Raw genomic sequence first — 20,326 nt, 5'->3', positions numbered from 1 at the left:
AGACACCGTCTGCCCAAACTGGCCTGGTATTCAGGCTAGCCAGGAAGTAGGATGTTGTGTATCACAGTCTCTGATATGATGGAGTTGATATCTACTGAAAATTCTCTAATTTTTTTCATGGCTTAAATTTCTAAGCAAATTTCACACAGCCCATTTCCATTCTTTGCAGTCTTTCGGCACTGGAAGTCAGTTCTTTCATTGGGAAATTTTGTTCATAAGCACATAAGAGCAAACATTTACAGGAACAGGAGAGGTTACTTTCAACTCTAGAAATAGCACCAAGAGTTAGGATCATTTGAGTTACCTGTTTATGTTCAAGATGCTAAGTAGAGCATGGTCCCCTGTCCTTATATTACTAATTTTGTTCCAGAGGATGTGAAACTACTGTGAGCCAAACTCATATGCAGACCCACTGCAGCATCATTTGATGACAGGACTGGGTAAATCACTATCTCTGGGCCTGTGCACAGAGTCAAAGCCTCGTTCTCCATTTGCTTTGTTACCAGCTGCATCTTCAGTGATGTGAGATAAGATTTAATCTCCCAGCTGAGATGCTTCTGGGAAGCAAAGTCTACCTATTTAGGATTTCTTTTCCTTATAAAGGAGAAACCATTATCGTGTCTTCTAAAATCTTGAAATGGTTTGTTTTCAGCTGAACTGATGGGGTTTTCACTGTGCAGGGATGGGAATTAGACCCTGATGAAATGGAGGCTTATCCCAGTATCCTCTCCCAGGAGGTATTTTTGTCACCTCATTATCTGCACAAATATCTAGTTCTTTCTGTTATGTGAGTACAAGAAAATCCCCAACTATTGGAAACTGTATCTGAAGCATTCATTGTTGGTAAACCATAAAAGCCACAGAAAACAGGTCTTTGATTAGAAGATTATTCTCTTGACTCTGATGAATTAGCATCTCTACTCAGCTCTATTCATCTCTAATTTGGTGTATTATTTTAACTTCTAAGATTTTTACCCTTGTCTGTGGCTTTTTAATAACATTTGTAAAATATTAAACATATATTATTAAGTAAATACTAATAGAGTTCTGCTGCCTTGAGCTAGAAGCTGACAGATGAGTTCAAAATACGAATGCATTCTGAATCTTTGAAGCAATGCTGTATTTTTTCCTCAAGCAAGTATTTTCTTGCAAAGCTACTTGGTTGCCCCATAAGAAACTAAAGGCAGGGTGGTTGATACAAGATTTGACAGCATCCTTTTTGAGCAGCGTGGTCACTTTATCTTGGATTTTTGAAAGATTCATTTACTGTGCCCCAGAATCATATTCTTAAATTCACGTTAGGATGAGTAATGCTTCTTTTTGGTTTATGTTCAATCATTCCCAATTGAATGGACTTAAGTGTGCTTTTAAGGGACCAGATTGCATTTGGAGGGCAAACTGGAATCTTCTTGCTTATCCAAGAAACCAAACAGGAACTGTGTTGGTAACTGCCTTATAGCAGACACAAAATGTAAGGCTGGTATTTCTCACCGTTATTTGGCCTCTGCTTCTGGGTTGTGCTTGCACAAGCAGTACTTGTAGTTACGGAAGCCCCTACCAATCCATTGCAATCAATTAGATCCTGCATTAGATGGTTCAAGTCTGGTTTTCAGTAGGCTCCTTAAAGGCCTATTCCAATTCCTACTGAAGTCAGCAGAAGATTTTCTATCAAGGGCAAGCCTGTAGCAATCATTTTGTCTTTTAAAGCAGCCTACATGTTTGATAAAGCTTCCAAATATCTGTTACAACGAAGTTGTTTGTACAACTTTTAGGGATGCCTGAATAAATATTCAGTGATTTGCTTCAGGTCACAGACTAAGTCCTCATCAGAGTCAAAGGAATGTAAGCCCAGGCTTTGACTTAGAGTAATTATGTAAGTCACAAAGACTTTGTGCTTGCAGATGAATTCGTGTTCACAGGGATATAATGGCCCTGTTAAATGGGTAAGAGGAAATTTTGTTAGAAGGTAATAGCTCTTTAACGTGAAAGGAATAGAGCTTGCTCCCACTAAATGATATATCAAGACTTGACATCAGCTGACCCAGGAGGAAAATTGCGTTTATAGTTCAGACTGAGTATGGCACACTACTTTTATAGTAGTAAAATTAGTTGTATTTGCAATAAAATAACATTATAATAAATATATCTGCTTCATTTCTTGTTAGTCTGGTGGTTTGTCTATAGAACTTACATGAAGCTGATGCTGATGCTTTTTCTGTTGGTGGAGAACTAGCGTAATGCAGTTTATGAAAACAGGTGCAGAAATTAGTTATTTGATCAGAAGATCGTCCATACAATAGGATCCCTCTGTTGCGAAGCAAGCAGATGTGAAGTCTGTCATGCCTCTCCCTGATCTATTTTTTCTTAAATTCCAGAGGTGACTTCCTATGTTTGCTTGTTTGGGGATGGTGTTTTCGGGGGAGTGGTTTGGGGGTTTTTTTGAAGGTGCTTCTGGCTCTATTTTTTTTTTTTTAACCTCCCCCACCCCAACTTCTGGGATCATGATTCTTCATTACTGACCAGTTGACCCAGTCTCTCCCATGTGGTGCGTAGAAGCCTACTGCTGGCTTACAAGTCCAGTGACTTCCAATCCAAAGTGTTTGTGTATCCCAACTGTTTCTTACCTGAGATGTCTTTCTTATAACAAGCCCTTGCAAGAGTGTTCTTTTTGATAATTATGAGCAAGTGCAGATATTTACATTTGCCCCCAAATCTCCATATTTATCTGGAAACATTTTGGACTTTTTCCTCTTTCCCTAGAAGTTTCCAGCAATTTTACCTGTTTCTAATACAGGCCATCAATTATATGAAATCGTGAATATATTACATGTAAATAGATGTCTGTTTTTATTAAGGAAAGTCTTTGCACAGTGTACAAGCTAGGGTGTAGTTTCACAACACATAGGCTTAAACAGCTACGTTGGTTTACATTTTCTCCTCCTCCTCCTTGCCATCCTCTTGTTCTCGCTCTTGCAGCACATGAGTGCTTTGGCTCTGCCAGCACAGTTGTCTGAATGGCTGCCCCGTACCCACTGTCTCTGAACACCTCCAGTTTAGAAGTAAACCTTTACGTTGTAATTTTTTTCAAACTGTAGGGTTAATTTTAATGTTAATCAGTTTGTGATTTACCATGCTGCCTCACAAACTGTTGTGTTAGGAAAATTGACAGGCTGGTGTGCCAAGAGGTAAAAATGACTGGAAGGGAACAAAGAAAGTGAGGGGATTTTTCCCTGAGCTGCTATATTGTGGAACTGTTTGCACAGAGACTGAGCAGTGGGATGTGTCGTCTGTGCATAGCGTCCCTTTTTGTCCTTGCTGCTGGGTCCCCTTTCATGGCACTCCACTGAGCAATGTAGATCTTCCCTAAATTCCCTTCAGGAAAATGAATCTAGACATCCCCCATTCTTGCACTTACAGCTTCCGTCACTTGCTGTGGTCTTAAAGCCATATTCTTAACTTGATTTTAATATAGTAGGCCATAGCCCTTGCCACTAGGGAATGATTTGCTGTAAAGAAAAAATCCTTAGTGTATGATCACAGGTGCTGTTCAACAGTATTAGGTTGATGATGCGTGAAGGGGAAGGGCTGAGAAGTACAAAAATAAGAATATTCTTTTTTGCTACTTTTAGATAACATTTAAATACTGATTTTTAAGATAGTGATTTCTCTTTAACTTTACATTAAAGCTTTAAATAGAGATATGTCTATTTTATTTTTATCCATTTTGTGAATTAAGAGGAGATCATTTCTAGACTGAACCCTGCAAGAAAAATTTGTAAAGATTGACCAAATGTTACTTCTTACAAGATGTAGATAATGCTTTTCATAGCCCGCACTTTCATCAAGATAAAAATAATTCCTTGGCAGTGCAAGTATGGTGTTAAGTACTTGCCTAGCACCCTGTGTAACCAGTAGTGGCTTCTCAGTGTGGCCAGAATCGTTGCTAAGGTCAATTTTGTTTTGGAAGGTACCTCACTGTTTCAACAACCTGAATCCCAAGATGACACAGACTAAAATTCTCTATTTACAGGGTTGTAATTCCAACAGGAAAAAATTGCAGCCTCTATTGAGAATAGAATAAGGAATTGTCATGCCTCCAAATGGGTGTCAGTCATGACATCAACAGAAACTAGTTTTCTGTGGCTCGTTCTAGTTTTGTGTCAAATCTACAGTGGAATAATTGGTTCTCCCCCCCCCGCCCCGGTTTGCCCATGAATGCCTCAGCAGGTAACCTGCAGCTACAGCATGTGTAATTATACATACAGACAACATTACCAGTGAATCATTTTTGTGTTTTTGCTCTTTCTGGGGAGAGAACATTTCATTACCTGCTCCCACAGGAAAGCAAATGATTGATACAGCACCAGCTAACGCGTGGCATCACTATACCTACAAGGAAAGAGGATGAGGCACTTGGAGATTTCTCACAGATGTTTTTTCACCAGTTGTGCCTGTGAGATTGCACATTACCAACTGGGCAGTAATATAGACATCTTGATGGTTTATGAGAGGAAACTGTTGTTTATAGTGGTATGGAAAGAAGTAAAACAGTTTAAGTCAATATGCCCTTACAAATCAGTGGACTCAGGTGAGATGCAAACTAATTAGTGCATTATTATAAAATAGCCTCATGTTTAATATCTTTCTGCATTTTAAGCCACAGCATGGTGGCAATGCCATTGCAGTTTCTGGTATTACAATTCTTCATGGCCTAGTTTGTGAAGATTCCATATTTAACGTGATACTGACATGAGATCTCTCTAGAATTTAATTTCATGCAGAGTTTTTAGTACTGCAAGACTGATTTAGTAATATAACAAAGATTAGAGGAAGACTAATGTGGGAGACCAAGGGATTGTTGTGGTGTAACAGAACTGAGTAGATGACTGGGTTGGATTCACCAGGATGGATCCAGCATATTTGGGTCAAAGCTGCAAAGGCCAGACACCTTTACATGTGTCACAGCACCTTGTGTCATAAGTCAAGCAAGTGGGGCAGAAGACCAGCTTGGCCTAACCTTGGCTCAGGGAACTCCTCATGGAGCTCAAGAGGAAAAAGAAATTGTATGATCTCTGGAAGCAAGGTCAGGCTTCACAGGAAGATTACAGAGCTGTGGTTCGCATATGCAGGGAGAAGACATGAAAGGCCAAAGGTCAGTTAGAGTTGAAACTGGCCAATGTTGTGTCAGATAACAAGGGCTTTTTTAAGTACATTAATAGCAAGAGGAGGTCTAAAGAAAACATTGGACCGAACTTGTTGAAGATGGTCATCGGACTAACAGGGATGAAGAAGCAGAGGCATTCAATGGTTTTTTTGCCTCATTCTTTAATAATATTGGTAGACCTTGGGCTGCCCGGTCCCCTGAGTGTGCAAACAGTGACTTTCCATTTGTGGACACTGACATTGTAAGGGACCAGCTGTATCAGCTGAATGTTCACAAATCCATGGGGCCTGATGGGATTCATCCAGGAGTACTGAAGGATCTAGCTGATGTTATGGCAGGACTCCACTTGATCATCTGCCAAAGGTCTTGGGAGGTCCCTGCTGACTGGAAGCTAGCCAATGTTATTCCAATTTAGAAGAAAGGTGTGAGGGAACACCCAGGAATTACAGACCTGTTAGTCTAACCTCAGTTCTTGGATAATTGTGGAGAAGATTATACTGCATGCTATTGAAAGGCATTTAAAGAATAATGGAATCATCAGGCACAGTCAACATGGGTTCACAAAGGGAAAGTCCTTGGATGAAAGGAGGGCAGTGGATGTAGTTTTTCTGGATTTTAATAAGGCTTTTGATACTGTCCCTCACCACATCCTTCCGGACAAGTTGTCCAGCTGTGGGATGAGCAGCTTCATGGTGCGCTGGGTGAAGAACTGGCTTAAGGGCAGAGGTCAAAGTGTTGTAGTGAATGGGGCTACATGTATGGCTGGCGACCAGTCACCAGCGGTGTTCCTCAGGGTTCAATTCTGGGGCCAGTATGAATGATCTGGATGCAGGAGTTGAAAGCACCATTAGGAAGTGTCGTGATTTAACCCCAGCCAGCAACTAAGCACCACACAGCCGCCCACTCACTCCCCCCTACCCAGTGGGATGGGGGAGAAAATTGGGAAAAGAAGCAAAACCCGTGGGTTGAGATAAGAACGGTTTAATAGAACAGAAAAGAAGAAACTAATAATGATCATGATAACACTAATAAAATGACAACAGCAATAATGAAAGGATTGGAATGTACAAATGATGTGCAGGGCAATTGCTCACCACCTGCCGATCGACACCCAGCTAGTCCGCGAGCGGCGATTCCCCACCCCCACTTCCCAGTTCCTAAACTAGATGGGACGTCCCATGGTATGGAATACCCTGTTGGCCAGTTTAGGTCAGGTGCCCTGGCTGTGTCCTGTGCCAACTTCTTGTGCCCCTCCAGCTTTCTCGCTGGCTGGGCATGAGAAGCTGAAAAATCCTTGACTTCAGACTAAACACTACTTAGCAACAACTGCAAACATCAGTGTTATCAACATTCTTCTCATACTGAACTCAAAACATAGCACCGTGCCAGCTACTGGGAAGACAGTTAACTCTATTTTGCTGATAATACCATACTGGGAGGTGCTGTTGACTCTCTTGAGGGACAAGATGCCTTGCAGAGGCATCTAGATAGACTGGAGCATTGGGCAGTGATTAAGGGGATGAAATTTAACAAGTCCAAATGCCAGATCCTGCACCTAGGATGGAGTAATGCTGGGCACAAGTGTAAATTGGGAGAGGAGTGGCTGGAGAGCAGCCCTGCAGAAAGAGGTCTGGGTGTGCTGGTTGACGGAGGCTCAACAGGAGTCAGCAGCGCGTGCCCCGGCAGCCGAGAGGGCAACCCGCACCCTGGGGGCATCAAACACAGCCGGTCAAAAGAGGGGACCATCCCCCCGTATTTAGTGCTGGTGCAGCCTCCGCTTGAGCACTGCGTGCAGTTCTGGGCCCCACAATTTCAGCAGGACGTGAAGGTCCTTGAATGCGTCCAGAGGAGGGCAACAAAGGTGGTGACAGGGCTGGAAGGCATGTCCTGTGAGGAGCGGCTGAGGGCTTTGGGGTTGTCTGGTTTGGAGAAGAGGAGGCTGAGGGGCGACCTCGTTGCTCTCTACAGCTTCGTCAGGAGGTGAAGGGGAGAGGGAGGTGCTGAGCTCTTCTCCCTGGTATCTGGGGATAGGACGCATGGGAGTCGTTCAAAGCTGCGCCAGGGGAGGTTTACGCTGGCCATTAGGAAGCATTTCTTTACCGAGAGGGTGGTCAGACCCTGGGACAGGCTTCCTAGAGAGGTGGTCGATGCCCCAGGCCTGTCAGTGTTTAAGGGGCATTTGGACAACGCCCTTAATAACATGCTTTAACTTTTGGTCAGTCCTGAACTGGTCAGGCAGTTGGACTAGATGGTCATTGTAGGTCCCTTTCAACTGAAAATATTCTATTCTATTCTACTATTCTATTCTATTCTTAGCTTGGTATTCTGGTACTGGTCAAGTCTTTAGGATTAGTGTAAGATTAACAAAACTGATCAAGCTAAGTACAGCTGTGGTAAGGGAGAGAGGTAAAAATGTAAAAGATGGGCAGTACAGTAAGTTGCTCCATGAATACTAAACCAGTAGTGATCTGGTTATTCAGTTTGCTGCTTTTTTGCCTTTTAAGATGAAAAGTGATTTCTTTTACTTCCTATTCATGACTTAAACTTGGCAATGTAGTGATTTATGTGTCAGTTATTTGCTGTGCCTAGCAATGAGATAGACACATTTGAAAGAGAACTGAATGAAGCCGTATCCTTTCAGTGACCCTTGAAGCATGTTATCTCCTAGTAATGCAAGGCATAGAGGAGTTCTTGAAATGGTAAACCAGCAACGCAACATACGTAGTTTTAGAGTACATTGTAAAAGTTTCACAGCTCATGAAGATATGTGCAAAATTAATCCCTGCAGAACAAAACAATTTAAAAAGTACATAATGAAGCAATTAGCTAAAAGAGGAAGGAAACTACTGACAGTTCAATATGGGAAGAATCTTTACATGTATTACTTTTTCAATGAGAGTGTTTTATAAAGGCACAATTAATGTAAAGTGAGGCCTATGAGGCAATTAATGGTGACATCAAAAGTAAGATTTAAGGGATAATTTAGATGTTAAAAATTGAGAACAGCTCTAGTTATGTTAAAGCCTTTATTTCCTTTAAAAAAGTCTTTTAGATTGTCCATACCATAGGGTCCCTCTGTTGCAAAGCAAGCAGATGTGAAGTCTGTCATGCTTGTGTGTTTTTGTAGGTTGCTTACAGTTTCATGTTAAGATCGTCAGCTTGGTTATAGAAAAAAGCTATTCTCACACACAAATAGGTAAGTTTACCTGAAAGTATGACAGGCTTGTATGATGATGGTAAGTAGAATAGTCTTCAAAAACCTCACAGGGTTTCAGTAAAATGTATAAGTAATTGTAAAAATCTCTCTCTCCAGTCTCTGATTTCTCTATGCGTACTGTTCTGAGCTGTGACTATAGGCAGTCACCTCTTGAAACGAAGTTACACCCTGACTTCCCACTCTGCAGGGGTACACACCAATGACATGATTCTCTTTTCCAGCCCATTCAGCATCTAGAAGCAGGGAGTAAACCAGAATCATAGCTTCTGTAAGCAGTGTATTTTCCTTCTCTTCCTGTCCACCTATATTCTCATTTTTCTAATCCTGAGTTTTTGTGACTCAGGCCAGGATTCTGTGTTTAATTCTACTGTTTGGGCAGACTTCTTTGGTGAGAGGAAGCTATTTGAGACCAGTGGAATAAGCAAAGCTGTGCATGGCTTCTTGCTGAATTTGGGGAAGGTCAGCCAAATCCATCAGTACTTCTTTTCACTACTGCAATTATTTAGTGAAGATTATCTGACTTCAGTGGAGATATGACCTAAATAAAGTTTAACGTATTTCATCCAGTCAGTATCGTTTCTAGGTTTACAGAGACAGATACCCAAATGTACATGACAATCCAAAAACTTACAGGGTGCAATCCAAAAGCCACAGATTGCTACTGGAAACATGAACATTGATGTCAGTGATCGCTGTATCTGACCATTCTCTCTGTCCTTTCTGCAGTCACCTGTCAAGATACCACAATAAAAATGCAGACCCAAAATGATCACAGACTTAGCTCATGGTATTGAATAAAAATAGTTTTTTCATACTTGCCTGTAAAGCAGCAAGCTCATTATTGGTTATCAGTAAACAATTAATGGTAATGGCAAAGGTTAACAAGATTCTCAAATATTTTTTCCATTAAATTGTTCCCCAAAATATTTTTTAAATATACTGGTGACTATTTGTTTGTATCCACAGTAGTAATTAATTCACACTGACTATTTTTTTAATCTTCAGGGCATCTTCAATGAGTTCTAATTTTGTCATTTGCAGACTTCACAGAAGCTAGAAATTGCTTCAGCTTTTTGAGAAATCACTTAATTATTAAAAAGTTTTGTTTGCAGTCCAAATGAAATGATGGTTTCAAACAAGGTCACATCAGTTCTTGGAGGAACTGCATGATCTGTGTAAATTTAATGAATGCAGTACATGCTAATAAACTGCTCAGCATCGTGTAGGGTTTATTTTTTTATTAGATTAAGCTTCCATGACATGAAAAGAACACTCAGTGATTAAAGAGATAAAAAGAAACACTTTTAATGTTATATCATTTTATAATGAAGTATAAATTAAATATTCGAGAGAGGCATCAGCTTCAGAGTTTTATTTGTTTTGATTAAATATGCAAATTCAAATATGTTTAAATGCAATTGAAAAGTATTTACTAAAGGATGTGAATTTAAAAATAAAACTAAATAGACACAGAGCCCCTTTGTCTAGTGAAACAGATTTTCCAGATGTGAATGGAATTTGCTCTATAAAAATTATAACCAGATTGATAGACATTTCTAAGGATGTGTGCGTCACCCGTCTCTGCTGCACACTGAAGGCTGTGCAAACACTGTCACTACTGCCTTCGTTTTGGTGGGAACGAGTGAGTGATGATAGCATAGCGGTAATAGGGCTTATTCCTTTGCAAAACGCTTAAGGAAGCCCTTTGGTGTGTTAATGCTTCTGTAGCCACCTCACTTGTGCCATCTCGCTGGACTCTCCAGTACTTTGGTCCTTTACTCCTTTAGCAGAGGGGAAGTTGCAGCTGATCTGTTGTGCCACCACCTCTGTTCTCTCTGCAGTTTTACGTGTCCTCTGCTCTCCTGGGTCTTCCAATGTGAAGAACATGTTTTCTATTTGCTCTGTGGGGCTACTTTAATGTTAGCGAACATAAATTGACACAGATGTAGGACCACAATTATAGCTTATGTGTAAATGTACCTTCAGTAAATTAACAGTAAGAAGTGCTTAGAGCTTGGACACATTCTCCACAAAGTCACAACAACTGAAGATTCAAAAGGAAGATCCACCCACCCACCCCTTTTTTTCCCCCCAAATAGATTCTCCATATTCATTTAGTGTTCCTATCATCTCCCACTTGCTTTGCTTAGTTTAGGTCACAGGCTTTGCTGATTGTAGTCTTTCAGCTTTGTAAGTGTTAGAAGTCGCCTTGGCACTGCTACTGTCCCTTTACACCTTGAATTTTTTTATGGAATTTTACTACCTTTTGCTAGGGGTGAAGGAACTCTTTCAAGAAGAGGAAGCCCTCTAAGTCCTTCTTGGGACTATAGCAAATGTATGAACCTCCTCAGGAAATTCAAGAATAAAGAGCCTTTCTAAGGTCCTCTTGGAAGGGAGCATTGAAAACACACTGAAGTCGATTCTGAGAGCTATTTGGAAGGGAAACTCCAGTTGGTGTGTTCTTTTTTTAAAAGACTGTTTTTGAAAAGTGAATGAGCAGGACAGAACCTCAAGAAATTCCTCCAAAGAAAAGCAAACTTTCTGCATTGCTGGGGATCAAGCAGTCATGCTAAATATTCCCAAAGATAAGCAGTCCCTCGCACTTGAAAACCTTCTAAGGTCTTTGCTTTAAGGCAAAGCCTGAGACCTATTGGTACAGTTTTGCAGTTGATACTTTACAGAATGAAATGTGAATTGCTATTTATTGTATCACAATGGTGGAAGCATATGTTATTTTTGACAAGTGTATATGTATGTTTAGGGATTTGGCAGGAAATTGAGACTATTGCTAGCAATTTCCACCTCTTGCTACCATAGGTAAAACATCTTCATGGGCAACAGGAAAAGGTGCTGCATTTCCTTTTAACCATAGTTTAGGAAATTCATCTAGTTTCTTCCTTGCAATTTGTACAAGTGGGTTTGTCATTAAGTATTACTGATTGCAGCGACAGTATGCTCAGAGAGATAACATTTTACTTCAAACCATTCCATTTATCTTTAGACTTCCTGCTAAAGCAATGGGTGATAATTTGGAAGAGCTTCACTGATTTTAAACCTTTATATTTATTTATAGCCATCACATAAAATAACAGTGCTGGAGAAGTAGAGAGGTGCTATTCAGTATGGATGAAGCCTGAATAAAGATTACTAATGACAGCAAAAAAATAGCTGTGAAATTCATAGGGAAAATGTGTGAAGCTGTGAGGAATTGACCCCTCAATTGCTATTCCTATTTCTTAACTATAAAAACAATCTCTTGTCTACAGGAATTTTATTAGATGAAGAACAGACCGCTCTAAAAGGCTTCTCAGCTTCTCTCGGAGTTGAGTCTTTAAGAAAATATATTTCTTAGTATTAAAATATTAATTAAAAAAACAAAACTAAACTAAAAATTGTCTTTGACCAAAAGGTGTTGGTTCAGAGTAATTAATGAGTCTCTCCTGTGCACTTTTGATGTGAGATTTATATCTTTTCAAGATGTCTTGAAAAACCATCCAACCATCCACAGCGGCTCCCAGCACAATGGTTGGAGTACCATGGATTTGTTTACACGAGTAAAGGAGATGGGGGGAGGTAGGAGTGGTCAGATTCAAGAGGACGGTTGGTCTAAGAAGGAAAGAAAGAAAGAATGGATGGGTGTTCTTCACCTAGCTGCAAGAAATTTCCTTATTTCAAATATAATCAGGGAAGAATGAAAAAAACCTAACACTTTCTGTAGCAGTCAGTTAATCATATTATATTGTGTAGTATTCACATAATCCTCTTCAGTATAGTGTTTAATATTTAGTGTATGACTAGCAAAGCCCTTCATTCCTTGGCTGGAGATTTTGTACATGTTTTGGGGAGTTGGGAATCCAGAATCCCTTCAGATTTCAGGAGAGTTTCATGCTGTTTGAAAATCCCACTTTAAGGCCTACCTACATTTTCTTTTTTTGCAGCTGGCCTCTCCCTAAGTGCAATGAAGTGTTTGGAGAAAAGAGCTTTCTCACCGTACTGTAATCCCACTGGCAAAGAATGCTTGGGGGAGAGAAGGGTACTATGGCTTGTCCTAGATGTGACCAGCTGAGCAAGTCACGATTGTGCTTTCTGCCCTTACAAAGTATTGCATCTGCTTTCACTCTGTGAGTGCTCTGCAAGGCTTCATAGCCTACATCTAGGGTAGTGCTACTACAGGTTTAGTGCTGTAACTGCAAGCTCTGCGCACACCAACTTACAATTCCCGTATCTTCAGATCACATGTGTTTCTCATGTCTTCCTCTTTAAAAAGTCATTAAAGGACTTTTATTCGTCTTGATATGTGGAAATCATTAGCATGTATCTCTAGTCCAGTTTTGGTACATGCTAATCACATTTTCATGGATTGCAGGAGATTTTTGCTTAGAAATAATAGGATTTGGTTTTGAAGCTGTTTAATACAACCCGCCTGTTCTGTCAACATCTGTATTGACAGCTCCCTCTTAGCATTAAGTTTTTAAGTGAATCCATGGTTCTCGCAGAACAATTAGTTAGTCTTTGGAAATAGAACAAAGACTGACAGTGTCTAAGAGAAAGGAGTGGCCACCAGAGTTGATTAATTGGTGTTTATTCAGGTAGTGGGTAATTGTTATTTACAAACTATATTAAAGACTTCGTCATCTCAGGATGTTTTTGAAAACACATATGACTTCATTATAAAGTCAAATTTGATTTTACTGATTACTGAATCAGTACTAAAATTATAGATGAGTATGCTTTTGAGATTTTCAGATCCTAGAAATTTACCTGGAAATTCATCTTACTATAGACTGTGAATTTTTGGCTCAGCTTGTTGTCAAGATGGCATTCAGATGTGACTCTGAAAATCCTACAAAAGATATGGTGTTCACGTGTTAGACTTGGATCGAGGCCATTCCTAGTTAAAATGAGCAAAGGCTAGGCAGAGTAGGCAGCATATGCGGTATGTGAATTGTCTTGTCCCAGGCTAAGTTATGACCATCTCTACATCTTCCTTGTCTTTTATGATACTAATTTAAACAGTGTACAGTGAGTAACCGAAACAATTTATAGCTGGATGTCAATGCCATACTGAGAAATGGCTTGGACCAAAAGCAGGTATTGTATGAGCAAAGCCTGATGATACTTCACATTTAAACTTTATTAGGAAATGTAGCTGAACCATTTAGAACTAAATGTTTGACAAACTATTATTTTTGTTAGATCGTTAAACCGGATTGCCTACTGTATATGATATTTAGAAAGACAGGACACAAGTGTTGTTTCCAGATTTATTCTTGTGCCAGATCAATTGTCCATTTATTTTTAAGTATTTATGATCATCTCAGTTTTGCCCTAATGTTGGTAATGGTTATGTTTATTTACTCTTACGGTTTTCCAAGTTCTGGACATGGAGACATGCTGAAGTGTTTTCAGCTCCCTTGACTGTACAGTAGGTTAATGGGATAGCTCATCTTCCAGAGAGCTCTGAAAACCAAGGCTTTATCTCTTCTCCCAGCATATGCTGAATGCAATTAGGCACCAGTTCAGAAAAGGCTTTGTAAACATTCTGAATCCGTGCCACATCTTCTGGTCTCAGGAGCTGCCAAATGCCTAAATGCTGTATTCAAGCCAGATGTCTAAATACATAAAATGAATGGCTGAACAAAGTGCCTCCTTAGTAGAGCATATGCCTATAGGATGGACAGACCTGAGGGGTCACAGATCAGCTCCAGAACATGATGTTCTGCCAACCTACATCCCTGGCTACTAGGAGGGAGACCAGAATATACTGTCTCCTGGATGAGCTGTACGAGGAAGGAGCACCCCCTCACTCTCACTTTTTGCTCTCTTGGTATGGGATACCAAGCCTCAGGAATCTCTGCAGTATCATAAGGCAAACTCTGTCACTTCTTAGTGAGTACACCTGCCTCTGGGACACTGAGGTTCTTGTTCAGCAGGAGCAGTTTGAGTACATCTGGGTTTTCACCTGAGCAGCATCCACCCAACTATTATGAATGGGCTGCCTTGATCTTGTTAGGAAGTTTACATAGTACAAGGTACACAGAAGAAGAGCTTCTTTGTAAAATAACTGAAGTACTTCACTGACTGTTAAGGCTGCCAAAGTGGTTTTCTCTTTTGTTGAAAGCAGAAAGAGAGAAAATCAGAAATGGATGCAATACTTATGATTAACATTAGCTCAACTGTGGTAGTGGGCAAAACTGAAAGCAAAACTGAACCACACTTGAGCAGGTACAGTAACCTACATTATAAATGTATTATAATTTTATAAATCATATCGTGTGTGTAGTATGTAGCGTGTGTTGAAATTGTTCATAGAACATTTTCACTAGGCAGTCTTAGTCTCTGTCACTCCTTCTCAGAAGAAATAAACCTGATCCCTTCCGAGCTGTGTTTAAAACAAAGCATAAGATGCATTTATATTCCTAGTCTTCCTAGAACCTGAAGCTTTAGTGATCTTAAAAAGCTGATTGGCTTAGTTTTCTTTCTACGTAAGGCTGCCTAATTCAAGGTTCTGAATAGTGCGTGTATGCATTGAGATGGACTGTGCACAATCTTAAGAGAAATGCCTGCAAGGCATTAAAACTTGAACACAGACACTATTGTTTTGGATGCCCTATAAATAATTTTATTAATAATCTTGAGAATAGCTAAATTGATCCAGGAAGTTTGTGATGAGAGGCTACTGGCAATGTAATAATTCTGTAGGAAGGTTAAGTAGTAGTAGTAATTCATGGTAAGGCAAGGTAATAACTCTCTCCTCTCACAACTGTCTAAGAAAACCCTCTGTATAGTCAAATAAGTCTTGAATAGTTATTCTCCTTTGTAACAATGACAAGCATAGAGATAAAATAATTTCAGCGTATTTATTAAAGGATAGCAGTGATGTAGGGTGCTCTCACTAGCAGAATGTCTTTTTTCCTACTAGGTATGGCAGTGTGGAGGAACTGTTGAGGTTCTACCTTGCTCCAGGATTGCCCACATTGAAAGAGCACATAAACCATACACAGAAGACCTAACTGCTCATGTCCGGAGAAATGCACTAAGGGTGGCTGAAGTCTGGATGGATGAATTTAAGAGCCATGTCTATATGGCATGGAACATACCCCAGGAGGTGAGTCACAAAGACTGGTGTTTACAAGCTTTGGATTTAGATCCTTTTGGGTTTGGTTCCTACTCCGAATTTTCATTTTTCTGCTAGGATTTTGTTATTTGTATACACATATGTATGTATTTATGTCTTACATATAGGCATAAGATATGCCTACACCTACACACTTATATATATAAATACATATGTATTTGTGTCTTATTCTACAATAATTTCTTTGTCTTCAGGTTCCTTAAAAATTTATTTCTTGTCAAGTTCATCATCCTCACTGATGACTCTTCATGGAGTTTTTAATCTAGTAGCTGCAGAAATGTGGAAAAAAGAGGCATCAAATCTATATTACATATCTTATTTTGAATTTAAGTTTCTTATTTACCCTCAGCTATAATTCTGCCAGATTTGTGAGGGAAGTCCTGCCAAGGGGTGTTAACATCTATCAGTTCAAGTGTGGGTGTATCACTCTTGAGTAATTTCACATCAGAGTAAGGGTGGCTGGATGTCTTGACATATGGCAGAATCTAGCTGCAACTCCCTTTTGGCCTGCTTGTCCAGATTTCTTTTCCATAGATGAGCAATGATTGGTCCATTTTGTATTGAAAAGATAATGTCAGATGGCTAACCTGAGAGTTCAGTATGACGTCTGATTTTAGTTGTTCTTCACTTCTGTAGTCAATCACATTTAATCTATGAACTCTTAAGAGCTATAGGGACCTGTTCTAGAAAATATTCAGGATCCATGTAGAGGGTGGAAACCATGGCTATAGTTGAATTTGAGGTTTGACTTACAGTGTACTGTTCTCGTTACAGCAAAAGCAAATTTTCTAGATTTAATTAATTAGCTTGGTCATTTATTTTTTCTTTAATAAAATCTCTCTGAGTCTTTTTGCAACTGTTCAGAGAAACTGGTTTTGCAGTGATTTCTGGTTCAAGAAATAAGATGCTGTACTTCTCTTCCTTTAGTTTAATAAGGAAAAAAGGTTAGAAACCAAAAACCAGCTAGATATATCAATGCTGATGTTGATTCAGCTGCTTTCAATAGTTTCCTTCATCTCTCAGGGTTAAAATTAAGTAATTTTGGTGAAGTGGGGAAGAATTGTCGTATTTTCAGGTTACAGAATTAGCCACATAATATACCATGAAAGCACCAGGAAAAAATCCTCTATGATCTGATATAGGGAAAGGAGGTTTCTGGAAGACAGTCCCTTGTTCACAGAATCCAAGCTACCCTTTAAGTGTCCCTGTTTTGAGTAGTCGCACAGCAGTGCATACAAGAATAAAGACATTTCTGGAAGATAGGGTTACTTATTTTACATCAAAACAATTTCAAATGAATTTTATTTGTGATTAACCTGATAGATTTAAATTTCAGTTTCTATTTTTTATTGTTAGTTATTTTCCTGAAGATTGGTTGATCTTCATTGATTGATCAAGTTTCAGTATTTTGACTTGCAAACATAGCATTAACACAAAACTTAGAAATTCCTTTTGTTAACATATATTTGCATAATATTCATCCAGATGTGATGGTGGTGGTTCTAAATCTTGTGCAAAGTTGATATCTGAACACAATTTGGAAATCATATTCATAAAGAATACAAAGATAAGTTGTTATTTTTGCTTGTTAAATGGAAATTTAACAAGTAATAACACAGTCTTGACTGTGCCAATAGATCAGAAAAAAAAAAAGCCTGTTATGATCAATTTAAAACTCATTTATTCAACAAAGGGAAGAGATATGTGTTATTAAACAAAGGAAAAATAAATGCAGTGTGTGGATTGAACCGATTTCTTCAGGTCACAGAGTGCATCAGGGTGTTTGCATGGTAGATCTTGTACTGCCAAAACTGATTTTGTTCATAGTTTTGAAGACGAATAACAAGTTTTCTTACTACTTCAACCTCCAGTCATTTTCCTACCACAAATGTACTAATCATTGCACTGAACTGCCTGAATAAATTGCAATGCAGATTATATTCTCTCTTCATCTTCTCAAAGGCTACTGCTGTCAAGCCGTAGAGCAGACTTAAAAGCTGGAAATGGCAAGTGCTAAATCAGCTTTTAATAGTGGTAGCCTCTTCTGTAATGTAATGAGATGCCTCTGTTGTAGGGGGAAATCTATTACTGCATGTATGTACGGAACCTGTAGCACAAAGAACCTTCATTTGTATTTCTCACCGCTGTAGGAAACCAAATAAACACGCACATATAAAAGATAGGAGACAGCTTAGTTTCCCCGGTTGTAACAGGCCTATAAAGCCTGAATCTGCTCATTACCTAGTTAATTGCTACAGGATGTTCAGAGGCAGTATGGCACCTTTGTGATCATCAGAAGGCTTTCCTGTCAGACGGGGTCAGTGACTTACAGCTGGGTACATTCAAGTGTTGTTCACCCAGCTTCCATCTTTTGCCATGTGGAAAATAGGAAAGGACTTAGAAGAGTGTCGGGGCTCTGTTTTGTTCTGACAGCCTGCCAGGTGCTCGAGTGTCCCAAATCAGTTGTGTAATTTGAAGCTAGCTGTGTTCATTGTGTGAGGCCTGGTGCCAAGAATCAGGGGAAGAGCTCCGAAGACCTGGGACCTCCTTTTCCTTTCCCATGCTAAACTTTGCGAGTACTGAACTGATTGTAGAGCAGAATTAAGGAATTTTAAATTAAGGAAAGCTTTTAGCCTTTTAAGGGAAAGAGGAAAATACAGTACAAAATTACATTCCCAAGCACTGTAAATGAATCAGTCAGTATAAAGAAAACCTACATCATTAGTGGGAGTCCTCTTTTCCTCTTTTATACATCAAAAGGTTAGGAGCATTGCAGTCTCTGGTTGGTATAGAAACACCAGTAGAAAGAGGGAATATTCAGTGTAAAGCAGCAACCTAAAAAATAACTTTGAGCTTGTGGAACACTTGTAATACAGACTTCCAGTAGGCAGGGGGCAAAGAGATGGTGGATTAAAAAGGCTGGGCATGGATTAGGTCAAATTTAGATATCAGACTGGATGGCAATATTTCTGTTTCATCTTCGCCTACCTCAAGATTAAATTAAAGGTGAAATACCAAAGAAGAACAATTTTCAAATCAAACTTAGCTTCAGCTTAGGCAAAAAGATGCTGAGACATCATTGTGAGAGATGTGCAGAGAGGAGAGACAGAGCATAGCCAAATATTGGTACACAAGTGGATAACTACAGGAGTAATTCTCTATCTGGAAGCTGATGAAATAGTGCACTGGTAATGGACTGAGTAGGTAATAGAAACGTATTCAGTTACAACAGTCAGGACTTTCCATGAAATATGTTATTCCAAAATGTTAACCACAGGACCTGTTTTATTCCATGAAAGAATTCCCAGATCTCCAAGAAGCCCCATAGTCAGATGTTTCCAAAGGTTTTAGTCTTTGAGAGCTAATAATAATAAAAAGGAGTTAGACTCATTTGGCACTGTGCTGTGACTGTCCTCTTGGGATCTCTGTGGGTGGCTCTGAAGTACTAAGCGCTTCATATGGCAATCTCAGATACCATGGTGATTTCTGCATTGCAACTACTTAGATAAATAGATTCAGAAAAGCACTTAAAACCCAAAGGAAAAAAGAATTCAAGTCCCAGAAGCAAGAGCTGTGCTCTCCTTGTGTCCTCCCCTATGTTTCGGGGGTGTGGACCAATTTAGTACCTGATCCCAGGAATCCTTGTTAGTGCTGGAAGTCAAATGTCTGTGAGCTGGCATCCTCCTTTTCCTTCACACGAGTGGAAGATACACTGGCAAGTGCAAGTGCAGCCAGAGCGGCGCATGCGCGGGATTTGTCCATGGGACCAGTTGGTTGTCTTGCAGCACCCTACACCATGTTCCTCTATCTAGTCACTTGCTAGAAAAGTCAGGAAAAAATGGTCGCTTAAGGAATAGTTCCATATAAAGTTTTATGAATGGTATAGGGCTTGAGGGGAGGGGAATCATCATTTTTAAGGATTAACTTGATTTATGCCTGTTTATGCCAGACCTCAGTTTCCTACTTTTTAGTATACTTTGCTAATGTGGAAGTCAGTTTTACTTTAGTTAGAAAATGCTTCCATAATAAAATATACTTGTTCTAGATTAACAATAATTCAGTGCTTTGGGATGTAAGAAGCAGTCGTTGCTTCAGCAGCTTATAAACCTCGGTACGTATAAAGATACCTTTTTGATGTGTAACTAAGAAAATTCAATGCTTCCAATGTTATTTTTAAATCATATTTGGTGGCTGCCAAAATCTTCAGGGTGTTTATGGCCCAGTAAAGACTGTTGTTTAAGTCAATAGATTATAGGATTTCTCTATGAAAATTTATTTATCCTGAATTTTATTCTGAGGCAGAAGTGGTAGAACACAGTGTGGACCAAAATGTCTCATTTTACTTTCTGTCAAATAGCAGCCACGGATTTGCACTTAGATCCCTCTCTCAAATTTCCGTTGCATGATTTTAATGTGATAAATTATTGATTTTTATATACAGGGACTTTATGAAACTCACGCGTTATGATCTGCTCTTATGATAAGCAGAAACTAGGTTAGCCAGAAATGTAAAGGAGAATAAAAATTGGGGGAGAGAATATTCTGGAATTGCTTTTAACAAAAATAGCAACTTCTCTTTTTACGTTACAAGAGAAATTTAATAAGCAATGCTTCAGAAAGGTGAGCAGAGCTTCTGCTCTTTGCAGTGAAGCAGTAAACGCAGGCTTCAGAAATGGCCAGAAAGTGTCATATACTAACGATTAGGCCACAGTGAGACGCCAGCAATAAAGTGGTTTCTAGGGTAACTTGCTACTTCCTGCCAATTACTTTTGGATTTGGAAAGTGCCAGGAAATTAGAGAACAACAG

The 20,326-nt window shown here is 39.4% G+C and overlaps 1 protein-coding gene across 9 annotated transcripts in view; it reads left to right on the top strand.

Annotated features, from left to right (window-relative positions):
- GALNT18 (polypeptide N-acetylgalactosaminyltransferase 18) overlaps positions 1–20,326 on the top strand; it is a 249,088-nt gene that overhangs the window by 171,542 nt on the left and 57,220 nt on the right. For all 9 annotated transcript variants that reach the window (XM_069803883.1, XM_069803884.1, XM_069803875.1 and 6 more), the window contains one exon: positions 15,304–15,489. In XM_069803883.1, the coding sequence (XP_069659984.1) occupies positions 15,304–15,489 (186 nt within the window). The remainder of the gene's footprint in view (positions 1–15,303; positions 15,490–20,326) is intronic.

The sequence above is a fragment of the Haliaeetus albicilla genome, chromosome 16 (genome assembly GCF_947461875.1).
Source record: "Haliaeetus albicilla chromosome 16, bHalAlb1.1, whole genome shotgun sequence".
Taxonomy (NCBI): Eukaryota; Metazoa; Chordata; class Aves; order Accipitriformes; family Accipitridae; genus Haliaeetus; species Haliaeetus albicilla.
The sequence above is the reverse complement of the archived record's forward strand: the minus strand, read 5'-3'. Positions and strand labels throughout refer to the sequence as shown.